At 39.2% G+C, this 23,504-nt stretch overlaps 3 protein-coding genes across 8 annotated transcripts in view; 2 read left to right on the top strand and 1 right to left on the bottom strand.

Annotated features, from left to right (window-relative positions):
* Positions 1–934: 934 nt before the first annotated feature.
* LOC109476064 (S-methyl-5'-thioadenosine phosphorylase-like) lies at positions 935–8,672 on the bottom strand. 4 transcript variants are annotated; one of them, XM_019776905.1, is made up of 9 exons: positions 8,228–8,457; positions 7,573–7,659; positions 6,773–6,831; positions 6,255–6,371; positions 5,705–5,858; positions 5,098–5,340; positions 4,325–4,447; positions 1,522–1,603; positions 935–977 (listed from the first exon to the last, which is right to left on the bottom strand). In XM_019776905.1, exons 1-8 carry the CDS (start codon positions 8,258–8,260, stop codon positions 1,553–1,555), a joined length of 867 nt encoding a protein of 288 aa, XP_019632464.1. In that variant the 5' UTR covers positions 8,261–8,457; the 3' UTR covers positions 935–977; positions 1,522–1,552. The 4 variants fall into 4 exon arrangements, with proteins under 4 accessions (XP_019632464.1, XP_019632463.1, XP_019632462.1 ...); XM_019776903.1 differs by lacking the exons at positions 935–977; positions 1,522–1,603 and adding exons at positions 2,870–2,978; positions 8,589–8,672 and having other exon boundaries at positions 8,228–8,387; XM_019776904.1 differs by lacking the exon at positions 935–977 and having other exon boundaries at positions 1,399–1,603; positions 8,228–8,456.
* Positions 8,673–8,945: 273 nt separating this feature from the next.
* On the top strand, positions 8,946–17,356 carry LOC109476118 (calcyphosin-like protein). Of its 3 annotated transcripts, none has more exons than XM_019777010.1 (5): positions 8,946–9,025; positions 9,211–9,374; positions 10,451–10,628; positions 11,945–12,148; positions 17,014–17,356. In XM_019777010.1, exons 2-5 carry the CDS (start codon positions 9,238–9,240, stop codon positions 17,113–17,115), a joined length of 621 nt encoding a protein of 206 aa, XP_019632569.1. In that variant the 5' UTR covers positions 8,946–9,025; positions 9,211–9,237; the 3' UTR covers positions 17,116–17,356. The 3 variants fall into 3 exon arrangements, with proteins under 3 accessions (XP_019632569.1, XP_019632571.1, XP_019632570.1); XM_019777012.1 differs by lacking the exon at positions 17,014–17,356 and adding an exon at positions 15,203–15,835; XM_019777011.1 differs by having other exon boundaries at positions 9,010–9,025; positions 9,238–9,374.
* Positions 17,357–19,327: 1,971 nt separating this feature from the next.
* LOC109476121 (calcyphosin-like protein) overlaps positions 19,328–23,504 on the top strand; it is a 9,713-nt gene continuing 5,536 nt past the window's right edge. Inside the window, exon 1 of the mRNA XM_019777016.1 lies at positions 19,328–19,515. Coding sequence (XP_019632575.1) covers positions 19,442–19,515 — 74 coding nt within the window. The 5' untranslated portion in view covers positions 19,328–19,441. The remainder of the gene's footprint in view (positions 19,516–23,504) is intronic.

Here is a 23,504-nt window from a genome sequence, read left to right on the forward strand (position 1 = left end):
TAGCAACTTTAATCATTCGACGCTCCAACCATAAACAAGGATAGAAAAATGTAGAAAAAAATTGGTTTCTAGAATGTTTGCTTTTGTTTCATGTGCATTAGGTGAAGTCAGAAAGTTATATGCCCTCACCTGGAATGAAGTAGTAGAACTCACATTTCAGGACATAACAGTTTTCCAACTATAAAACCTTCTATAAATGTCTGCCAAATTTCAAATCATCAGTGTGTGTGTGTAAGGGGGATGATTTGAACTTTGGTTTAACAGTCTTTAGTTTAAATTTCTACCCCCAGAATATGAGTTGAGTTTGTAAACCATGCATGTTTTAACCTTCTCCCTGCCTAACCAAGTATAATCAATAGAAAATTGGTAACTAACCAGCTACTTCAGTATGCTAAAGGTTAACATCATTGATCAAAGATTATGAAGCAAGTTTAAACTGTAATATCCAACACAAACAAAATGGACTCACCCAAATTTTCGACTGTACAACTTCAGTCTTTGTCAAGAAATGAGCAATCCACCACTTCCGTGACGTCACGCAGATAACACAGGTGACTCCGTGAGCAGTGGATCATAGGTTGCAGAAAGTCTGTGGCGCCCCCCGTCTCTGTTGAGGGATGGCTGTAATGCTCTGATGTAGATGGCCTCTTTAATCCCTCATGCCAAGGACATTATACAGTATAATGTCCTTGCTCGTGCAAAGAAGTCCAGTTCTGAGTCCAAGATTCAGACTTTCTGCAACCTATGATCCACTGCTCGCGGAGTCACGTGTGTTATCTGTGTGACATCACAAAAGCGGTGGATTGCTCATTCCTTGACAAGACTGAAGTTGTACAGTCGAAAATTTGGGTGAGTGCATTTTGTTTGTGTTGAAAATTACAGTTTAAACTTGCTTCATAATGAGTTCTACCAACACGGATGAACTTTAAGATAAAGTTGATCAAAGATGGTACATGTATAAACCCACAGTCTATAATTAAGGGTTAATGTCCCGCCCTTTCTCGGTGAATATGGTGTGATAAAGCCTTGTCAGTTGCTATAACCACAGAATAAAGCCACCAAGTTCGCTGCGCTCACTTTAGCTCACAGGCTTTATCACACCATATTCACCGAGAAAGGGCGGGACATTAACACTATTATCATATAGCTTACACGATAGTCTATCCAAACTGATGCAGTAAGTGATACAATGCACATGCTGAATAGAACATAGAACATAGTTCCCTCTGGAGTCACCTGAGGTCACTGGGCAGAGTTCACGTTCTATGTCTTCTATCTGGGTCACAGGCAGGGAACAGGTGTTCTTATGGGAGTCAGCCGAGGTCATTGGAACACAACTAAAGTTATTTTTGGATTTTTTAGAACTAGAGCCCTGTTCTGCGGGTGATTATTTGGGTTGTTTAATGTATGGATTGGGATGAATAAATACCCGATTTTGACTCTATTTGTGACATTACGGCGTCATAAGGAATGTGGAATGGAGCCTTCTGATTGGTCAACGTCACCTGGCTATATGATAATGTGAAGTAAAACTAGCCAGATTGTGTTCCTGTTACAGTTTACCCTCTGATGGTGGCAGCAGGATAGAGCTGGATACAGTCACCTGGAATACACAGGGAGCAAAATATCAAAATGTTTACAGCTCTGCAAGATATTAAAAAAATCATCATTGCCTGAAATGAACTTAATCACAACCTATTTCATAATTCATTCATAATTTGCATGATGGACTGAATAAATGTTGCAGACATAGCTGAACACTTCAACTGCATCTATAAAGATCTGTGCAAGCCATGCAAATACTATAATGTAGAACTGCAATACTCTCCAAGCAGAGGTAGGGTCGCTCGGTATTTTGGCAGTATTTTCGCGTTTTTAATACGTCTTTCTACTTTTACGGTTTTTCCTTAAGGGGAGGAAGACCAGACGAAAACCGTAAAAGTAGAAAGACGTATTAAAAACGCGAAAATACTGCCAAAATACCGAGCGACCCTACCTCTGCTTGGAGAGTATTGCAGTTCTACATTATAGTATTTGCATGGCTTGCACAGATCTTTATAGATGCAGTTGAAGTGTTCAGCTATGTCAGCAACATTTATTCAGTAGAACTAAGAGTAGAACTGCAAAAGATGTGATAAAACATTTCTTCTGATTTTTAAATCAGAAGAAATGTTTTATCACATCAATGTGATAAATCTTGTGATAAATGTGATAAATGTGATCTTGTGATAAATGTGATAAATGTGATAAATGTGATAAATGTGATAAATGTGATATTGTGATAAATGTGATAAATGTGATAAATGTGATCTTGTGATAAATGTGATAAATGTGATCTTGTGATAAATGTGATAAATGCGATAAATGTGATCTTGTGATAAATGTGATAAATGTGATCTTGTGATAAATGTGATCTTGTGATAAATGTGATAAATGTGATAAATGTGATAAATGTGATCTTGTGATAAATGTGATAAATGTGATAAATGTGATAAATGTGATAAATCTTTTCAAGATTTAGTTATTTAAGGAATTTAAAAAAATTCCTTGAATAACTACCATTTTTTTAAAGAAATCTTTGTAGAACTTGTTTTCATTGCCCACAATAGGATTGAGAGGGTAAACAGGAAAGCATAGCAAGCATCACACAGTGCAGTGGTGCAATCTGCAGTACCTTGCTGTGGTACCGTGTACATGTACTAGGTGTTAGTACCGCAGGAACTGCAGGAAAGCATAGCAAGCATCACACAGTGCAGTGGTGCAATCTGCAGTACCTTGCTGTGGTACCATGTACATGTATTAGGTGTTAGTACCACAGGAACTGCAGGAAAGCATAGCAAGCATCACACAGTGCAGTGGTACAATCCTGCAGTACCTTGCTGTGGTACCATGTACATGTACTAGGTGTTAGTACCAGTATCCTGCATGCAGGCTGATATTAGTGATGGAGGTTGGATAACTGAACTGGTGACCAGACCCTGGGAAGAGACCAGATAAACTGCCAAAGTGCTTACATACTGTCACTATAACACTGGAGGAACTTGTTAATTTCATTGATTGTACATGGCGAGCATGCTAAAGCAACTTGAAAAAAATCTTAATCTCACATTAAAAAAACTGCACTTTGAATACTCCCACACAGCATTCTAGCAATCAATTTGTAGACTTTTGGTTTGAAGTTTGAAAATCTGGTCTGCTTTTCTCACAAACATGATTGATGTAATGACATCACTGAGTCATTTGGTCAGTAAAGATCCTGACATATATTTGAACTTACTAATAGTTACATGATTGTACATGATTGTTATAACACTGGGCTCGGAATTCATTTTGGGGAATAGCTAGGTGCACTGGTGCACCCAACCAAAAAAGTAGGTGCACAAAAAAATTTTGAGGTGCATCATATAAAACAAAACCAAATTACAGATCTTACTGCTCCTATTCTAGTGAGCTTGAATCTAAAATGGGAGCTAACTTCAAAATCTTAAAGAAGTACTACAACAAAGATTTGTAACGACAAAGATTGCTTTTTCTGACACTTAAGATGCCAAAAATATCCTGTATACTATTATACATTTAGTATGTAAAAATGCCTACAAAAATATTTGGGTGCACCAGTGCACCCCCAGGAAAAAAATTGGGTGCACAGCTCCAATTTTGGGTGCACTAAGGTGCACATGCACCCAGTATTTCGAGCCCCTGTAACATATAGTTCTTATTTTATAAGTGATACCCACAACACAATGAAAAAAGTCAAGCACCAGATTACTGACTACCCTCCACACCACAGATTGAAATTTATTGTGATTTGTGAATGTATTGCGTTGTTTTTTTAAAAAAAACAGGATTGTTTGAAAAACAGGTCAAATGACCTGAGTGCAATTTCCTGTATAAATAAATAAGGCCATGTTGATTTGATTATATGGATGACATCCGCGCGCGCATGAATTTTTGGCCGTTTCCAAAAAAAAAAAAGTTTTCAACCATACTGTAAATCGTGCAAAACAGTTGCTAAATGAGCAAAAATATACCATAAGTTGCAAGGAAAACATTTAGAAATGATACCAATGTCGTAGAATGCCAAAATCAAAGGAAAAAAGACAAAAATGTAAAGAAATGAATTCGAAGAGTAGATTATTCGCCATAACATATTCTGTGCCATTTGTTCAACCTTCATGACCACCTTCATGACCACCTTCATGACCACTTTTTTTTTATTCGCACGCGCGCATCAGTTTTGGGGTTCCCAGGGGATGTCATCCATGTAATCAAATCAACATGGCCTAAAGTGAAGTGAAGTGAAACATAGACAGTTGTAACTTACCCTGTTCTCCTCCAGCACAGCTGTCCAGTCCCGCTGGGCGATCTGGGGAATGGCTGCCTTAAAGATGCGGATCCCCTTGTCAGCATTGCCCTTAAACACCTTCAGTACAGCATCCACACTCACCTGGTAAAGCACAAACACGTGCCAGGAAAGATTTCTTAGTATTGAATTTGAAAACAACCAAGGCAAGGTTTAACATAATGCAATAAGGCCAAACCAATTCAATTTCTTGGTTAATGGATTCGCTTGCTTCCTTTTTTTCTGATTTGCAACATCAACAAAAAGAAATTCAGAATCAACTACAAAATGCTCATATTTTGCCCTGAACAGTTGCAAACAGTCCTTTTCTTCCTAGTTGTTACTGTTATTCCATCTTTCATAAAAGTTCAAAATTCATTGTTTAAATTTTGAACCAGCCCGGTGTGTTGACTTCATGACTTCCTATCGTACCATTTTGGGCCATAATAAGATGCCTAGGCCTGTTTTTATTCTTTTTTTTTTTTGCCCGCCCGCTCCATTATTTTTCTAGAAAAATCCATTAACCAAAAAATTAAATTGGTGTGGCCTAAGCAAGAAATTTCATACATACGTATACACGTAACATTTTGAGCCTTTTTTTCTGGGCCATATGATAGGGAATACACATTATGCACAAATACATATTTCAGATACACACACACACACATATGTACAACACATAGTTACACACTAAAATACACACATTTTTTTCGTACATGACAGGAAAAACAAAGACATTGCTACGATACACATACATGATGCCCTGGGTCTTCCTTCCAACAATCATAGTCTGTTGCCATGGCAACAGCGGCATAGCACATCCCCGCCTCCTTGGCCAGAGCGACCTCCGGTACCGTGGTCATGTTGATGACATCACCGCCCCACATGCGGAACATCTTACTCTCTGCCCGCGAGGAGAAGCGAGGACCCTCAATGGTGACCATGGTGCCGCTTTCATGGTGCCTGATTTCCAACTCCTTGCACACATTAATTAGAATCTGTGTGGAAAAGAAAAGAATCTAGTGAATTAAATTTAGCTATCACAACAATCCTCTAAAATCTCTTAAAGCGATATTAATTTTATTACGTAAGATTTAGTTCGGTTTTCAGCTTCCAACGCATTTTTTTGGCACAATGACATTTGATTTTTCATTCCCCAAATGTCATTATAAACCCAGGTAGGCAAATAGCACAAGAAAATGTGTAAAACAAAAATGTTAAGTGATATAGTGAAAATCTTACATAATGTTGTTTTAACACCATTATCACTGAAAGAACAAATGTTGGGCCTTGCTGGGAAAGTTGCCCTGAATCTATGGCTAAAATGATGATTTCTTCAGTACAATTTTCCAGGGAACCTACTTTTCTGATGTGAGGACAGAAAGGGGTGTCCATGGGAAGGTGACACACCCCCACAGGACTGCCAGGGTTGCCATCGTAAAACGTTGCGGCGCGTTTTGTCGTCCTATCGATGAACTGGTCCAGAATGACCATGTCTCCTGGATGGATGTCTTCTCTGGGAGGAAACAAAGGAACCAGATGTATTTGCAAGAAAATCACACATAACCAGATACAGTCTGAAATGTACAACATGTATAACTCCCTATGCAGCTACTTGATCTATTGTATGATGTATTGTCTAGACGATATGTATGTATGTATCACAAAAGGTATGTATGTATGTATGTATGTATGTATGTATGTATGTATCACAAAAGGTTACTAATAGTGGAATTTCTACATGAAATGTCTGACCAATTTCAAAATCCATCGAGTAACTGTTTTCTTTTATATTATCTGCATGTCTAACCTTCATCAACAGATTTATAAGTATAGTTTTCAGTTCAAGTTGAGGACATTGAAAAGTCCTCAGCTACAAATAGACAAACACCTGAGGAGAAACCCCTTGTACCTGAGTGATCCACAGGCAGTGGTGACGACCAGGTGAGTACAACCTTCAGCCTTCAGGGCATGGACGTTTGCTCGGAAGTTAATGTTGGTTGGCATGACAGTATGGCCACGCCCATGCCTGCAAAGTGTGTGAAAGTCACATACTATAATTATTAGACTATTAAACTATCATGTAAATCATATCAGCTGACTGACTGGTCTAACAAACAAAGAAATGATGGTTTAAACATTAGCTCTTATGCAGATATATTTTTAAATGGGGGCCCGCAAGCCCTTTTCCGTAGAGCGTAATCGGCAGTTTTAATTCTACGTAGAGCATAGACGGACCGCTCTAATATTTTTGCATATAGCGTATTTGGCATTTTAATTCTACGTAATGCATTGTAGCCACTTGGAATTTATCGTAAAGCATAATCGAGAGGTTTCTGAATTCAGCGTAGAGCGTTGTCGGGACCCCCCATTGTAGGCCCTCTTAAATGTTTGGTCAATTTTAACATTCCAGCAAACAGTTCATCTCACCTGGCCAGAAGCACACATTCCACACCTGCCACATCACCCAGGATCAGAGCATCAGAAGGCTATAACAAGAAGATTTCAAGGTTTAACTCATGATGAATGTTACAGATGTCAATGGTTTATTAACCTGTCCTCAGGTCACACCAATTTAATTCCTTGGTTAACGGATTTTTCTAGAAAAATAATGGAGCGGGCGGGCGAAAAAAATAAATAAATAAAAACAGGCCTAGGCATCCTATCATGGCCCAAAATGGTATGATAGGAGCCATGAAGTCAACACACCAGGCTGGTTCAAAATTTTAAACAATGAATTTTGTACTTTTAATGATACCACTGCATTGAAAGATGGAATGACTGTAACAAGTAGCAAGAAAAGGACCGTTTTCAACTGTTCAGGGCAAAATATGAGCATTTTGCAGTTGATTCTGAATTTTAATTTTTTTTTTGCAAATCAGAAAAAAATGAAGCGGGCGAATAATTAACCAAGAAATTACAAACACAGTCGACTGTGGTAGAATTTTACCACTGTGTCTGTACTTTGCACATTGCCTTTGGACATACCGGGGTAGATACACATCTGAGTTTTAAAATATCATGTCCTGAACTGTCCGTCACTCCGTGAGCGTATGGGTAATCGGAATCACTGCCTGGTCTGCATAAACTGCTGCCCGGTCCAGTCCGAGGCTAGTTATGGGGGTTTTGGGTACTGCAAGCTGTGGAGCAAGCTTACCCATGAGTGTATGAATATTGCGGGAAAGTTTTTGTATCGGCACTAAGAAATGATGGGAAAGTTGACCCCTGACCTTTCCGTAGGGCGTGTCCACATGTTTCTCCCTCCTGTTGTCCAGGATGTCAGGATTGTCCAGTCCGGAACCTCCGATGATGCCGATCTGAAACAAGGCACAAGAACTTCAGGTCAGCCTAGCCTCCTTTTTAGGCATTCCCGGATCGGTCGGGTTTTTTTTGGGGGGGGAGGGGTATTTTCTGATCAAACGTAGATCGCACGCAATAGAAGCTTCAGCCGGCAACCCTACATATATTGAAATGCTTCTTGAGAGGAAGACATTTCTGATTTAGTTTTTATTTGTATGAATCATAAGATCACGGACGTGTAGCATTAAAGGTCAGAGTAATTAATTATTGCATGTGATTTGGACTTGATCCTCCAGACTAGTATGACCCACTAAAAAGGTACTGGGACATTATGTTTTTTTTTTCTTCTTCTTCCTTCTTCCTATTCAGTGCAAACCTCAATTGGTTGCGGGCTATTTTAACTGTATATAACTTTATGACTTTTTAACTTTATATATTGACTGGGGACAGCCACTTTCATCATAAGCTATATGATAAGACTGCAAGCAAGATCTAGAGCACGGTGTCAAGAGAAGCCTTGCAACACTCGCCACGGCTACCTACTAGTATATCATCGCTATTTGACAGGACAAGTGATGATGCTACCTTCACTTTCCTTGGTGCTGAGTTGGTTTCCATCTTTGGTCTCACAGGAACCTTTGTATCACTTAAGCATGTGCACTAGAATAAGACGTCCTCTCTCTCGATCTCTAGTTGTAAAGGAACTACTAGTTCTGCACCGCCGGTGGCTTTTTGGGACCTAAAACTAGTAAAAGTCAGGTGAATATACAGCAACACGTGAGCACGAAAGCTAGTTGTGCATGGGGGCAGCAGAACATTTGTAACAAATCTATGATACAAATCTGTCCTTATCTGCTATTTTTCAGTCAAGTAAAGAGTAAAACTTATCTTTCAGTATTTTGTCTTATTTTCTACGCAATACATGACACATAAGAGAGTTCTGTACCTAGTTATTTCGCCTTTTCTCCTAAAATGTGGTTTTGTAGCCTTCAAACCCGGAAGGTGAAAGGTTAGACGAGGTCTCTCCCGTGCGCTGTTCTCGCGAGATTTGCCCGTGGTTGTCATGACAACAAAATATTTGATACATTGTATCACGTGATCAGATGCTCTTGGAAACAACGCATCCTATCGCTACGGTGACTATAAATTTTACTTCTAAAGTTATGAAGACTAATTGTCGAAAATATAGCTAACAATAAATGCATATGATTTTTTTGTTGTATGAAGATTAGATTTTTTTGCGCAGTGTGAACCTTTTGGAAAAATAGCAACAAGATTGCTTGTTTATGTTTGCTTGCGGTAACTGCTGCGCCGCCATTTTGAAAGTAACGGGGATGTTTTGTGAAAGAACGATCGAGAAATAACGGGACAGACCTTTCAGTGGTACAATTTATACTCTCTTTTGCCATAGTCAATAGTTCTGATAACGTATAGAGTCCTTATGTATATCTGGATAATTTCAAACTCTATAATTTGAGAGTAGATAAACATTTATATTTAACCCAAAACTGAAGAAAAGTTGGTATAAAAAAATAACTACTAAAAGTCATTTTTCTGTAAAATTTCAGCGTTGGTGAATTTGTTAAATCTTCGAGATGGCGGGAACGGCGAGACATGATTACGAGATGAGACAGAAGGCGAAACAACAGCTGAGATCGTGTAAGGACCCGGTTGAACTCCTCAGACTACAGTGTCTATCACGGGGATCGTCAGGGATCAAGGGTTTGGGAAGGTAAGAACACAGAATCTTATATAAAAGTTAGGACTTGGTTAGGACTAGGTTAACTTAGTTAGTCACTCTCGTTAGGACTTGACACGGGGTTAACTAATGATGTCATGAACCCTACATTTTCCATTTGGACACAGCTACTTATGTTTCTGGAGCCCACTTAATTAATTTAAGGAGGTTTAATCCTATTAAACCTTCCTCATTGATGTAACTCCAAAATTAGATTTGGAGAAGGTAGTATAGGTAGTCATGTTACTGACCATGTATGTTTAATGATTATTTGTATCATCTAGTTATACTAACTAACTCTTTGAGCACTTGTTCTAGTAGTGCTGTACTAGGAAGGGGGCCTGCATGCCCTTTTTCGTAAGGCGTAATCAGGCCTTTTTAGTCATCGTAATCCGTAGGCAGCCTCCCAAAAAATCAACGTAATTCGTAATAGTACATTAGCCGCAAAGCGTTAAGTCATGATCAACTCTGAGTTAATGGAACAAATTCGTAATCGGCGGCGAAAATTTTGCGTAATTCGTAGTCACTACCCCCCATGCAGGCCCACTAGGACATCAGCATCTTTCATGTACTCAGTATAACATAATATATATAATACTAGTAGTAGCTTTCATCGGTTGATGTTTGATGATGCCATCAACAGCTGGTACTTGTAACATCTGTGTCTGACATCTACACCGACTAAAAAGGTAGATAAAACAATGCGTAAGATTATTTCCAATCCATCTGTGTGTTCATGATTTGCATAGATTGACTAGCCTGGGTACCATACGGATTTTCGCTACGCAACGCTAAAAAAAATCATGATTTTTTCGAGCATTGCGTAGCGAAAATCCGGATGGTACCCAGGCTATAGATTGATATCACATATCAAATTTTAACACCAGAACATATCATATCATAACATCCTACATGTTTTGTCCATGATGTCACTTGCTATATGTACATATGATTATGAAAAGTAGACATAAACATTGACTATATCACTATAACTAAAGGACTTTCCATCTATATCACATTATCAAATATTATACAGTAATCAAATATAAAATGCTACTTTGTTCCACCAGAGTGTTCAGAATCATGGACGACGATGCCAACAGGAAGCTGGACTTTGCCGAGTTCAAGAAGGGCCTGCGGGACTACGGGCTCTCCCTTGAGCCTGGCGAGGTGCAGACCATGTTTGGTCACTTCGACAAGGATGGCAGCGGCTCCATCGACTTTGACGAATTCCTTCTAAATCTCAGGGTAAGGCCACACCAATTTAATTTCTTGGTTAACGGATTTTTCTAGAAAAATAATGGAGCGGTCAGGCGAAAAAAATAAAATAAAAACAGGCCTAGGCATCCTATTATGGCCCAGAATGGTACGATAGGAGCCGTGAAGTCAACACACCAGGCTGGTTCAAAATTTAAACAATGAATTTTGAACTTTTAATGATACCACTGCATTGAAAGATGGAATAACTGTAACAACTAGGATGAAAAGGACTGTTTTCAACTGTTCAGGGCAAAATATGAGCATTTTGCAGTTGATTCTGAATTTTTATTTTTATTTGCCAATCAGAAAAAAATGAAGTGGGCGAATTCGTTAACCAAGAAATTAAATTGGTGTGGCCTAAGTTGGAATCTGCAGGTTTACTGGAGTTGTTCTGTTAATGTTATATTTTCAACATCATATCAAATACTGGTCATGGATCTGGGATTGAAATAAGAAATATCCTAGAACTGGTGATAAAAAAACTTTATATAGAGACCTGACTCGCTAACTTACTCTCATCTGCCGAATAAACATACCCCCCGGAATAAACGTACCCCCCCGAACAAATCTTCAAAATCAAATAAACATACCCCCGGAATAAACGTACCCCCCGGAAAATTACTAAAATTGACGGGTAACCTGTGTCTCTTGTACTAAAATGCGCCCTTACTGATATATGCACAAATCTTTAACTGTTATTTGCAATTAGGAAGTGAAATAGAGAAAAAAAAAAGGGGCATTTAATATTTCGTATTTTGATAAGCACCACCCATGACAATAGAACATTCAGACGAATTTATGCACGCGGTGATTGCAAAAACCGGCCAGAAAATGACAAGTTTCTCGCTACAATACGCGTTTATAAACGTCTTCACGTCGATGATTTGTCAATTTTTTTCACACGAAGTTAAAAAAAATTACTGGTTTTCAAAAAATTAATAAACGTACTGTGCAAAATAAGAACGTACTGGGTGGATGTTAGGGCCCAAAAAAATAAACGTACCCGTATGTTTATTCGGCAGATGAGAGTAACAATATTACATATCATATTGAGTTTTTGTTGTTGATAGGTTTAAGATTTTAGATTATAATTTGGAAATACTTGTGCTATGTAATGTCAAGAATTTGGTATTTCTAATAGGTTTATGGCAGTAATTTTATTGAAAAACATAGACACATCCTGCTTACCAAAGTACATTTTGTATCTGCATGCTTAATTTTTATTTTGTTCTCTTTTCATTGCTTCAAAATCTCCCATAACCAACAACCAGTGAACCTTCTTGTACTATTTTTTTCCCATCCAGCCCCCCATGTCCAAAGCTAGGAAAGAGGTCATCATGCAGGCCTTCAACAAACTGGACAAGACCGGGGATAACGTCATCACGATCGCTGACCTGAAGGGAGTCTACAACTGCAAACACCATCCCAAATACAAGAGTGGGGAGTGGACAGAGGACCAGGTGTTTGGGGAGTTCCTCAAGAGTTTTGATGAGAACATGGATGGGACTGTAAGTCTGTGTGAAACATTAAACATTGTAGCCTTTTCGACATGGCTGACCCTGTATGATTAGCCTGTGTGTCGTCCTATGTCGTGTAGCTAGCTCCTTCCCACAATTTTGTCAGGGAGCAAGTATGGGAGCCCTGGTAAGGGCACGGTCACATTTCCAAGCCGGGGCCCGGCCGGGTTGTTTGCGTGAACGAGAAATAAACAATTTGTATAAAGAATTTAAAGACTATACACAAATAGTGCTCATGGTTAATTTTCTAAAACTATTATATATATATTGTGTTTTGCTGTCTTATATCATAATTTTCGTTCCATACGACTGCCCGGCCGGGCCCCGGGTTGGGAAATGTGACCGCGCCTTAAACTAAGTAAGACGGCACCCAGGCTACCCTACTGTGGCCATATAATGTGGTTTGAACTTGTCAAAAAGATTCAAATGTACAATTGTAGGGTACACAAGGACTTGGGTCAGTTATGTTAGATTTGTTTGATGTCTACCTTTCCTGTGGTATGTCTAGTAGATGCTACAGAGTACTGGAGTAACAAAATTTTTTAAAACCCTAACAAATCATATGTGAAATAGGGATTCTCATCATTTTGTAAGGGTTCGCAGCTGTTTATACACTTTATGTGACTGTGAACTTAATGAAATGCAAGTTTTTATTTGATATTTCCCCTTGTACTCTGTAGTATTTCTGTCTTTCAGAAGGTATTCTTTCTAAGTTTGCTTTTCACTGTCTTGAGACTGTGTTAGTAGTTGAATCTGTAGCACTTACCAAATCCAGACTTTCTATGTTGTGTGTGTAGTTGTGCTACATATTATGCCTGTGTACCTTTGGTAACATTGTTCTATGTGTGCAGTGCAGCATGCAAGTATGTGTAGTGTATACCAAAATTTGAATACGTGTGTGTGTAGTTTAGTGTAGTGCATGCAGTGGTGTAGCACAGTACATTTAGTGTAGTATAGTGTGTGCATGCAAGTGTGTGTAGTGTTACATAGGCCTGGTGTGTTCACTTGCATCAGTATAGTGTAGTGTAGGGTGTGCATGCAAGTGTGTGTAGTGTTACATAGGTGTGTTCACTTGCATCAGTATAGTGTAGTGTAGGGTGTGCATGCAAGTGTGTGTAGTGTTACATAGGTGTGTTCACTTGCATCAGTATAGTGTAGTGTAGGGTGTGCATGCAAGTGTGTGTAGTGTTACATAGTTGTGTTCACTTGCATCATTGTGTGCATCTACTCATGAATGGCATTTCAAACAGTAGTAGTATTAATATGCAGGTAACTTCTAACTTCTGTTGTTATTCTTTCCATCTATTAATGTTAAAGTTTATAATAACCTCTAGCATGTACTCTTTCCTTTAAAGTGACCATCTTCTTATTCAGCTACCAGTACTAGTGTTTTTTTCACTAACAAATTGCCATTAACACTTTCAGTTTCATTAACATGCTGCTTCATCCAGTGTTCACATTTCAGAATATAAATCCACACCAATTTAATTTCTTGGTTTAACGAATTTTTCTAGAAAAATAAAAACAGGCCTAGGCATCCTATAATGGCCCAAAATGGTACGATAAGAGCAATGAAGTCAACACACCAGGCTGGCTCAAAATATTAAACAATGAATTTTGAACTTTTAATGATACCACTGCATTGAAAGATGGAATAACTGTATAAACTAGGAAGAAAAGGACTGTTTTAAACTGTTCAGGGCAAAATATGAGCATTTTGCAGTTGATTCTGAATTTTTATTTTTATTTTCAAATCAGAAAAAAATGAAGTGGGCGAATCCGTTAACCAAGAAATTAAATTAGTGTGGCCTAAACAACAAGCTTTTTTCTCAGTAGCATCACCTCAGGTCTTTGTAGCTATATAATATTCCTTTTTAACTAACATTGCATTTATCTCCATTTTTTTAGAAAGTCCTTGCTTACTGCTTCCTTCCACAGCTGCATTAGTTAAATAGCTCATGCTTCTTACTTGCATGAGTACAGTTGTTTGTTGTCGAACTTGTACGCTTTTTTCAGACACAGTTAGTTGTGTAGACCATGCTTTGCATGAAGAACTTTACCAGTCTTTGCAGTCGTACACTTAACAGTCAGCGACTTTGTGTTCATTTTTTTCCACTGTGGCCAGAATCCTGATGCTATCTCTGCATAGTGATGCATACCTAAACCCAATTTTAGGTTCAGGTCCGGATTCAAGTCCAGAGGTTTAGGTTCAGTTCCGGACTTGTAAGTCCGGACCTAAACCCATGGCATATACAAAATTGCATATTGGCAACATTGCACTGGTGTCTGGGTGAAACTTTGGCCACATAACATAGAGGCCAGTACTTGACGATGCCCGGTGGCAATGTTTTCTTCATTTTGCAGCAAAGATTTTGCAATCTACAGAAGGTTTTAAGTGGTTTGGAAAGAAAAGGGGTACCGGTATGTGAAATGGTCTTTTATGGTAATAAGTCCGGACTCGGTTCTTGACTTTTAGTTTTTTTTGGACTTGAACCTAAACATTCTTACAAGTCCGGATCCAAGTCCAGTGAACCGGTATGCATCACTATAGACTCTGCAAATGAGAAATACATTCTGTCCCCAAACACAGAAAGATTGCTTTGTTGAAGCTACATTTTAGATTTCCATGGCTGTACAAAACATCTTCATGACTGCCCCCCCCACCCACACACCAATAACAAACAAAATGGCAGAATTTCTGATTATAATGCTAAAGCAATTTCACAACACAGTGTCATCTTTGTTTTTTATTCCTCCATAACATGTTGTCAAACCTTCATACTGCTTTCTTACAAGCTGTATACATGTACATCACACGTTTGTGTCGCTTATTCATCTTGTACTACATGTTGCCCTTGTTTGTGTATGATATCCACTATCTGGTACCACCTCTACTATATTTGCTTGATTTCTGTTTCTATGTTTACATGTTGAAAAGTTGTTTCTCTCTTTTTACCATTATCAGAAGCAAATCTTTACATCCTCCCTAATACGTCACTTCATGTAACACCTCCCCTCCGCTGTCCATCATATTTTCCTGTCTAGGTGAACCATGACGAGTTTTTCAACTACTATGCGGGAGTCAGCGCATCAATAGATAACGACGCCTACTTCATTCTTATGATGAGGAACGCATGGAAGCTTTGACGGGGTCGGTGGCTGGTAGGAGAGACGTTGACGCGTTCAATCCGTTACACACGTCATCGCGTCAGCCTGGGTTGGCACAGCGCTTGCTGTCCCCAGGATCCGATCTGCTGTACCTACGGATGGCTGTCCCACATCCCTGGGTACAGCAGGGGATCGTGTGCCGAGGCAGGCTGACGCCATACGTGTTTCTGTAGATCGACAGCCTAGCAAGCGTGTGACATAAAAAGTAGCTGCTTTCTTGATACAGTAGACAAAAAACTAGACAGCTTGTCCTGGGAAGTTTAGGCCTTTGACATGCTGGTAGTTGTTTTAGTTTGCCAACAAAAGTGACTTTAGATGGCAGTGTTGCTTGTTTGTAAAAAAGTATCTGAAAACGTAGATAGCACACCATTGGAAGTTCATTCCTTTGGCATGCTGTTAGACTTATTTGTTCTAGGAAGAAAAGCTGCGTTAGAGATTGTGCTATGTCGATCTGGTTGTGGATTGGATGAACATCTTACACATGCTCACATACTGTGTGTATAACCTCAGCTAAGGCCACACCAATTTAATTTCTTGGTTAACGGATTTTTCCAGAAAAATAATGGAGCGGGCAGGTGAAAAAATAAAAACAGGCCTAGGCATCCTATTATGGCCCAAAGTGGTACGATAGAAGCCATGAAGTCAGCACACCATGCTGGTTCAAAATTTAAACAACAATGAATTTTGAACTTTTAATGATACCATTGCATTGAAAGATGGAATAACTGGGCAACTGAACTGAACAACTAGGATGAAAAGGACTGTTTTCAACTGTTAAGGGCAAAATATAAGCATTTTGCAGGTGATTCTGAATTTTTATTTTTATTTGCAAATCAGAAAAAATGAAAGGGGACGAATCCGTTAACCAAGAAATTAAATTGGTGTGGCCTAACATGCCTACGTGCGGACTGTCGTGTGTGTGTTTGCTTGCTTCTGTAAACTAGTCATGCCTCCCCCCCTCCCCTGTACATGAATAACCAAATGTTGGGTTTTTCCTAGGACTGATGACAGTGAGACTGAAAGCTGAAGGGACATGACATATACAGTATAACACTTTGTTTAATCCTACATTTTCACCCAAAACCTTGTCACAAAATTCCAATGCCGTCAGTACATGTGTGTCAAAAAAGGATGCATACATTCAAAATATACACAGAATCCAACAATCTTTTGAAGAATCCAAAGTTATAGATATTATCCTGGATAACCTGGTGTGTTAATAATGTGTGTCATTGTTTATTGATTGTCTACTAGCATTTGTTACAGTCTTAGGAGTTGTGAGGACATTGTAATGTTGAACAGTTTCATTTTTATTGTTGAAAATAATCACTCGACTCAGGCAACACCTGTCAGTGTAAAGCCAATGGGGAAGGGGTAATGGGAGAGATTGATTATTTTGCTCCCTCTACCTTTTCTTCCAAAACTGCAGTCTGGGAACAAGGTTGCTCTAGCCTAGTTGAATGCTGCAATAGGCTAAGGTTTTGCCCTAGCTGCTCAGTAGTTTCCAACTCCTAGTTGAGTCTCTGGAAAAGAAATTAGACTAACACGGTGTTACATTTTTGTTTTGCGTAGTATAGCAGAGTTTTTACCCCCTGACTGCATTGGTTTTACATTGACAGGTGTATGACTGTGTCTCTGGCCTTTTCCAGCATATTTCTAACAAGGTCTTATTTTTCACACCCTTGCAGGTCACCCATGACGAATTCTTCAACTACTATGCAGGAGTCAGCGCGTCTATCGACACTGACGTGTACTTCTGTCTCATGATGAGGAACGCTTGGAAATTATGAGAACTTTTAACTCTTTGTGCAACCATGTCAAAAGTGCAGCTGTAACAGAACAAGTCTTTGAGCACTTGTTCTTGTTTCAAAAGATTCCAAAAATCATTTCTGCGGAGTCGCTACGCTAAATTGTGAGTAAAATTATATGGTATGACACGTAAAAACTGATCTGAAATGATAGTGGTTTAAATTCTGAAATGCTTAATTTTGGCCAGTCACCTCGATTAGAATGTAAAAAAGTTTGAGTCTTGTAGTACATGTGTAATATGGCATGATATGTACAGTAATGTATTTGCTAGTGATAGAGCTATAGGACTGTAGAGTGAACTATTTCTGTTCTCTCTGTGACCTAGTGATTGTCACGTGCAAACTGCTCATAAGATAAGAAAACTTTTAAAGCTTTGTCGCTATTTTAAGTTGCTTACTTCTTGAATGTAATGATTTTTAGTAGAATTTTAAATGTACATATTTTATCTTTGATAATAGTGACCATGGATAAGGAGATTTTATCCTAGTTCACAAGGGATTTATATGTTATGTTCCCTATTTGTGAAGTGGAACCGTCCATGTACATTGTAAAACATATCCGATATTGAGCCATTCCATTAGAAAATGGGAGTAACAGACTTAAGGGTCCAAGATTACTCTAATGATAGACTCCATGAGTTGGTGTGACTAAAGTAGTGAGTTGAAAATGTTGTTGAACACACTTCTCTTTCAAGTACAGGGCAGTCTAAGCATTTGTTACATTAATACTGATACAGACATATTGTAGATTAGGCCACAGCAAGTAAATTTTATGGATGACATCCTCCGCAGACTCCAAACCTAATGCGAGCGCGCGAAAAAAAAACAAGGCGGGCAGAAAAAAACAAGGTTCCTACATTTTAAAATTTTGACTCAATCATAGTACAAATGGTTTTGATTCAGTGGGAACATCAAATATACACAGCCAACATCACATATCACTGCATCAAAGTAAGAAACAAAACATTAAATCAGAGCCTTTTCTTGTCCCCTCTCTTCATAGTTATCTGCCATCCACCTTCCGGAATGGCAACAGACATCTTTGCCCATTTTTGGCATGTTGACCACTGTCAGAAGACAAAAAAATATCTTGTTTTTTTCCCCAAAATCAAGCGAAAATTAATGCGCGCGCTGATGTCATCCATAAAAATTACTTGCTGTGGCCTTACCATGTTAGATAGTAAATCTGTGTTTGTCACTGTCAGCTTGTGCTTGTTTGAATGTAAAGCGATGTACATTCAGCGTAAGAAAAGTGCATGTATTATGTCATTGTAGCTAAGTAGACAATAAGAACACAGTAATTTGCATAGCAGGATAGCTACTTGCTCAATCTCCTTGGAAAAGGGTTTAAAAATTCTTGAGTTGAGAGAACTGCCAAAGGAATTCTCACAATAAAAAAGGAAAGGAAAACATGTTCTGGGATAGTAAGAAATGCCCAACCCCTTTGTAGCTGAAATTTTAGAAGAAAGCTGAAGTAATTTGCATAGCAGGATAGCTACTTGCTCAATTTCCTTGGAAAAGGGTTTTAAAAATTCTTGAGTTGAGAGAACTGCCAAAGGAATTCTCACATTAAAAAAAAGGAAAGGAAAACATGTTCTGGGACAGTAAGAAATGCCCAACTCCTTTGTAGATGAAAACTTAGAAGAAATCTGAAGACAATGTTTTTGGTCTTACAGTACTAGTATTCAAATTTGTGCATGGGTAGTTTATGCTGTTGCAGAGCTATTAAATCAATTTGTCCACTCTTAAATGACCCAAATTGTCATTAATTGTGTGGTACTGATTAGTGTCAAGGGAGGGTGTAATTACTAGTAACACAAGTTGTTCACAATTTTAGCCTACTTATTTATTTTATTCACACATATTTTGTGAGCATTGGACATAAAGCATGTAATGTGGTTTTAACGATCCTTTATTCATGAATCACAAAAAATACATACAGATGGGATAACAAGTACAACTTTTACTAGTTTTAACCTACGTGGTCAGAACACAAATAATGCAAAGGCAGCATTGTCTAAAATTACCCAAATTATCGCACCCCATATTCATAATTGTCCTTTTGTTTTAAGACTTGATTTTTACAACACAAATACACGCTCAGCTAGTTTTTGCTGCAGATGTCCCTCCCTCCAGACTACGGTTGTGGGCGTGTCCGCTTCCTGAGTCTGACGTCATCAGGGCAGGTGCACGTCCACTGACCAATGACAGGCCTCCTTGTCTGATCGGTTTATATAGCGTGCGAACAGGTAGTTCTGTTGTGTTGTCTGATCAGAACAGTACTAGTACGCCTCGGTTGTTTAGCAAGATGGCCAGCCCCATGGAAAAGCTGAGGGAACAATGTCTCAAACGTGGAGCCGGAGGCATTAAAGGTCTTGGCCGGTAAGTTTTGGCGTCTTTCCAGCTACATATTGCCGTAGCTCCGCAGCTCTGTCTCGCTTGCTATCGATCTTTCTGTGTAGAATTTCTAGGAACTGCCGGACTCAAATCTTCATGTATGCACCTAATACTATGTGCATCAAACGGCTTAAAAATGTCGTCTTACAAGCTATAAGAATGATAAGTATCATGTTGTTTTTCGCCCTCAGCGGCAAGAAAAATATAGGGTGGAAAAGACTCTCACTCTTACTGGGTGTGGTCATAATACCCTGGTTACCGTCCATGTACGTGAAGATACAAATCGTTTACCAGAAAATTATCGGAGAAAGGAATTGTCTAGATATAATTTGTGGAGCAGATCGTGTTCTGAGATGTGTACAGCACTAATAGGAGGCGAAATAACTTGCTTGAAACGTATTTAGCATGGTGGGAAAAGACATGCACGAGTCGTGTTGTTTTCCAGTGGGAGCTAACCTTAGCTACCCCTCCCGCACCTCTCTACCAACACAAGCCGTAATTTCATTACAGACTCTCCCGTAACTAACTATTGTCCGCCCGGTATGCCTGGCGTGCGCCCGCCCAGGACGGGCAGTGAATTATTAATAACGTTAACATCGTGGTCGCCACAACAAAGCCGGCAAAATTGGCAATCGGGAGGCAACGCTTCTTCCTAAATGGCATCAGCCGCTCATAGATACGCCGTAGAAATAGTCTGAATACCACTGTTTAATGTGAATTGTGTACTGATGAGCTGTGGTACATGTAAATTGTCTTATTCATTCTAGATGTGGTGGAAAATTCATTTGCATTCGTATCTTGGAGAAGTTGACTTGATGATTTACCAGCGTGCGATATGAACCACTGTGAAAGTATAGCAAACATTCTAGCACGGCCCGTACTGTGGGTAGTATATCTTACACCAAGGAGGTTCACCTCTTTGCTTACGTGCCAGTACATGTTTAGACATTCCGACTCCCTGCCGCGGAAATCAGTGAACCAAACCAAAACATGACCGTCTGTTGTTCTCAAATGCACACCTATTGACTACAGGTGAATGAGTGGTAGTTTCAAATTTCGGGCGCGGGAAGGGTTGAAAGTCCAAGCATGTATATAACTATACAAAAATGCACGGACATTAGCCGTAGTACCGACCAATGGCCAGGCCCAGTGTACTTTTTAAAGACTCCAAAAATAATCTCTTACCTTCCCTTAAAGGCATCCAGTGCAGTTTTTAGGGCTTGGAAACCAGATTTTTCAAACTCAATATTCTAGTCACCCATCTACGTATCTGAGTTGAAACCACACTATCCCAATGTATATTGACCCTCATGGAGCAAAAATACCCAAAATTCTGACGGAAAGTGGTTACTAGAAGGGCCCTGGGCTGATTTTAAGGGTACCACCCAGAAAATAAAGGACTCATCTTGGGGCTTGTTTCTGCAGTTTTAAATGCCTCAAGTATGAAATGCTGATTCAAATGTGCTAATGTGAAGCAGTATGTGTCAATATCAACAAGATTTCCTTATTCAGAATATTTCCAGTTTTGCTGCCCCGAAATGCTACTCATACGACTACGTAGGGTCTACATAGATATTATCGGTGTTACTGCAGCAAATAGATTATTCAGTATAGCTAACGATTGCAGTTAATAATGGATCGAAGAAAACATGAAGGGCATGCTCGATGACCGACTGCAGTGTAATACTTAGTATTCAAAATCCGTATGTCCCTTGTGGCCAGCTGGGTTTAGACCCATCACAATCGCGTGGCTTACTGAGGGATTTTACAGCTCAGAGACATAACATGGAGCCGGCTTGTCCGGTTCTCTGAACAGATAATAATATGGTCCCAGAGAGAACTGCTTTCAAATATAGCTGTTCATACTGAATACCTTAATTATATCCCAATATACAATGTATAATAATAATAGTAATAACCTTTATTGTACATTCATGCCCTACCGGGCTAGGTACAGGCGAACAGATGAAATAGGTAATATACATGTTTGTTGTACAAACAGCTCTAAATCTACTCTAATACATAAGTTCGGCTTCTTCTCGTTTCTTTGTGATGTTAAAAATATAATTTGAAATGGGTTTGTATAATACAGGATTTTTCAATATTAGGCAAGTATTGGAAGTATGGAATCGTACTTGTAATATATCTAAAAAGATAATTTCTTTCATTACTATATTAACTATCATCAATAACAAGAAGCCATAGGTGACAATCCTCCGTGAAGTTTTATATATTTCAACAAAATCCCAAGCGTCAACGCCAGACCTACTGTGCAGACATATTAAATTAGGCAACGGTTAATACAATGAGGGCGCGTCACAAGCATAAAACATACAAAGAGCTAAATCCATTACTGCTTCCCAGGGCATGTAAAGATACTGTGCTTCAAGTTCGAAGTTCATTTTAATTACACACACACAATCATTGCATTCACATAACTAGAGCTCCCCGATCTCAAACCTTCGCCAAATGATGTTAATCTTTATGGCTGACAAATGATGGATTATTCCCCCTGCTTGTGCAAATAGGATCCTCATTTTCATGAATTATATCAGTTTATCATATTCTCAACCAAAAGACAGTCTTATATTAACAAACAATGCCATTCTAGCATTTCCTCATAAATTATGCAAATGAGGTCCTGATTTGAATACATTATGTTTAATGATGTTCACCTTCACTGTACTTTCAAAGACCATAAGTATGAAATTCCAGGCAGTTATCATTACAGAATTATAACATTTTCTCATTAATTATGCAAATTAAGTCTTCATTTACATAATCAATATCTGCCTGTGTTTATCTCGTTCTCAATTACCAATGCGACAAGCTTCAATAGTCCTATGGTGGAATGCAGCTGATTTATAGAATTTCTCCATAAATTATGCAAATTACATCCATATTTGCATAATTGTCACATAATTATACTAAGCATCACGTAAGCTACCTGCATACCAAAAATCACGACGATCCGTCAACCGATTCTTGAGTTATTCTCTTTTGAATACATTCAAACAGATAGTCCTGCAGTTCCAGAGCAAGCCGCTAGGGGGCCCAAACTCACGTCACTTCTTTCCCAGCACAAGAGCTACGTGCCATCTGAATTTCGTCACCCTGGCATGTCTAGATCATGAGATATCAAAACCGGAAGTTCAGCTGCAGTACCGTAACAAGCTGCTAGGGGGCCCAAAATCTAATCATTTTGAGGTCTCATTAGACCTACCCACCTACCAAGTATCAAGACAATCCATCAAGGCCTTCTCAAGTTATCGTGTTTACAGACACACACACACACACACACACACACACACGCATACACGAACGCCTCTGAAAACATAACCTTCTTGGCGAAGGTAAAGATCGGACTATCATGGTCGTGTCTAGTATCAAAGACAGCCCACCGTCTTACCGTGCCTGTACCTAATTAAGCGCGCCTGGAACAGGCCAAATTCCAGCAACAGTTGCGGTAAGCACCGCGAGTGTTACTACCGCCGGCCAGATAACCAGGATATCTGCTTACAGTACCTCTGCTACCAGACAACTGCCTAAACCTACGGCCTATTCCACAGGATTGTAAAAGCAGGGATGTTTCTAAAATATGCATTTACTTCAATATCAAAACAGCTACGGTAAAAATAAAAGGACGTGCATCATCCTGGACATAATGCCACACCACATGCGAAATTACACAGAAATGTGACGTACGGAAGAATGCGTTTTGGCTGCGAACATCTTCCAAAAAACTTGGCATCTCTTAAGCATGGGCAAAAACATCTGGAACCACTTATCAAAACCACCCCGTATCTGCATGAAGTTCCACCCCCCCCACTGCTATTCCAAACAACGCGTTTTTCTGGACCATTCCAATTCGCCTCGTAATTGTAGGGGTGCGTCTGCAATATTACATTGACCGCGAAAGCAGCAACGGCAAAAATACACATTCGTGCATCAACACGGGCATGCCCGCAGACGGC

This window comes from Branchiostoma belcheri, unplaced genomic scaffold, assembly GCF_001625305.1.
Source record: "Branchiostoma belcheri isolate BF01 breed outbred unplaced genomic scaffold, Haploidv18h27 scaffold36, whole genome shotgun sequence".
Taxonomy (NCBI): domain Eukaryota; kingdom Metazoa; phylum Chordata; class Leptocardii; order Amphioxiformes; family Branchiostomatidae; genus Branchiostoma; species Branchiostoma belcheri.

What these genes read in the sequence shown, in the direction of transcription:
- LOC109476064 (XM_019776903.1), bottom strand. Translation starts at nt 8,260, where the DNA reads ATGGAAACCAACTCAGCACCAAGGAAAGTGAAG. An exon ending in CAGCACCAAGGAAAGTGAAG is followed by an intron (nt 7,660 to 8,227) that starts GTAGCATCATCA and finishes GCCTTGTTTCAG; the next exon opens with ATCGGCATCATCGGAGGTTC. An exon ending in TGGACACGCCCTACGGAAAG is followed by an intron (nt 6,832 to 7,572) that starts GTCAGGGGTCAA and finishes TTCTTGTTATAG; the next exon opens with CCTTCTGATGCTCTGATCCT.
- LOC109476118 (XM_019777010.1), top strand. Translation starts at nt 9,238, where the DNA reads ATGGCGGGAACGGCGAGACATGATTACGAGATGAGACAGAAGGCGAAA. An exon ending in AATTCCTTCTAAATCTCAGG is followed by an intron (nt 10,629 to 11,944) that starts GTAAGGCCACAC and finishes TTTCCCATCCAG; the next exon opens with CCCCCCATGTCCAAAGCTAG. An exon ending in ATGAGAACATGGATGGGACT is followed by an intron (nt 12,149 to 17,013) that starts GTAAGTCTGTGT and finishes ACACCCTTGCAG; the next exon opens with GTCACCCATGACGAATTCTT.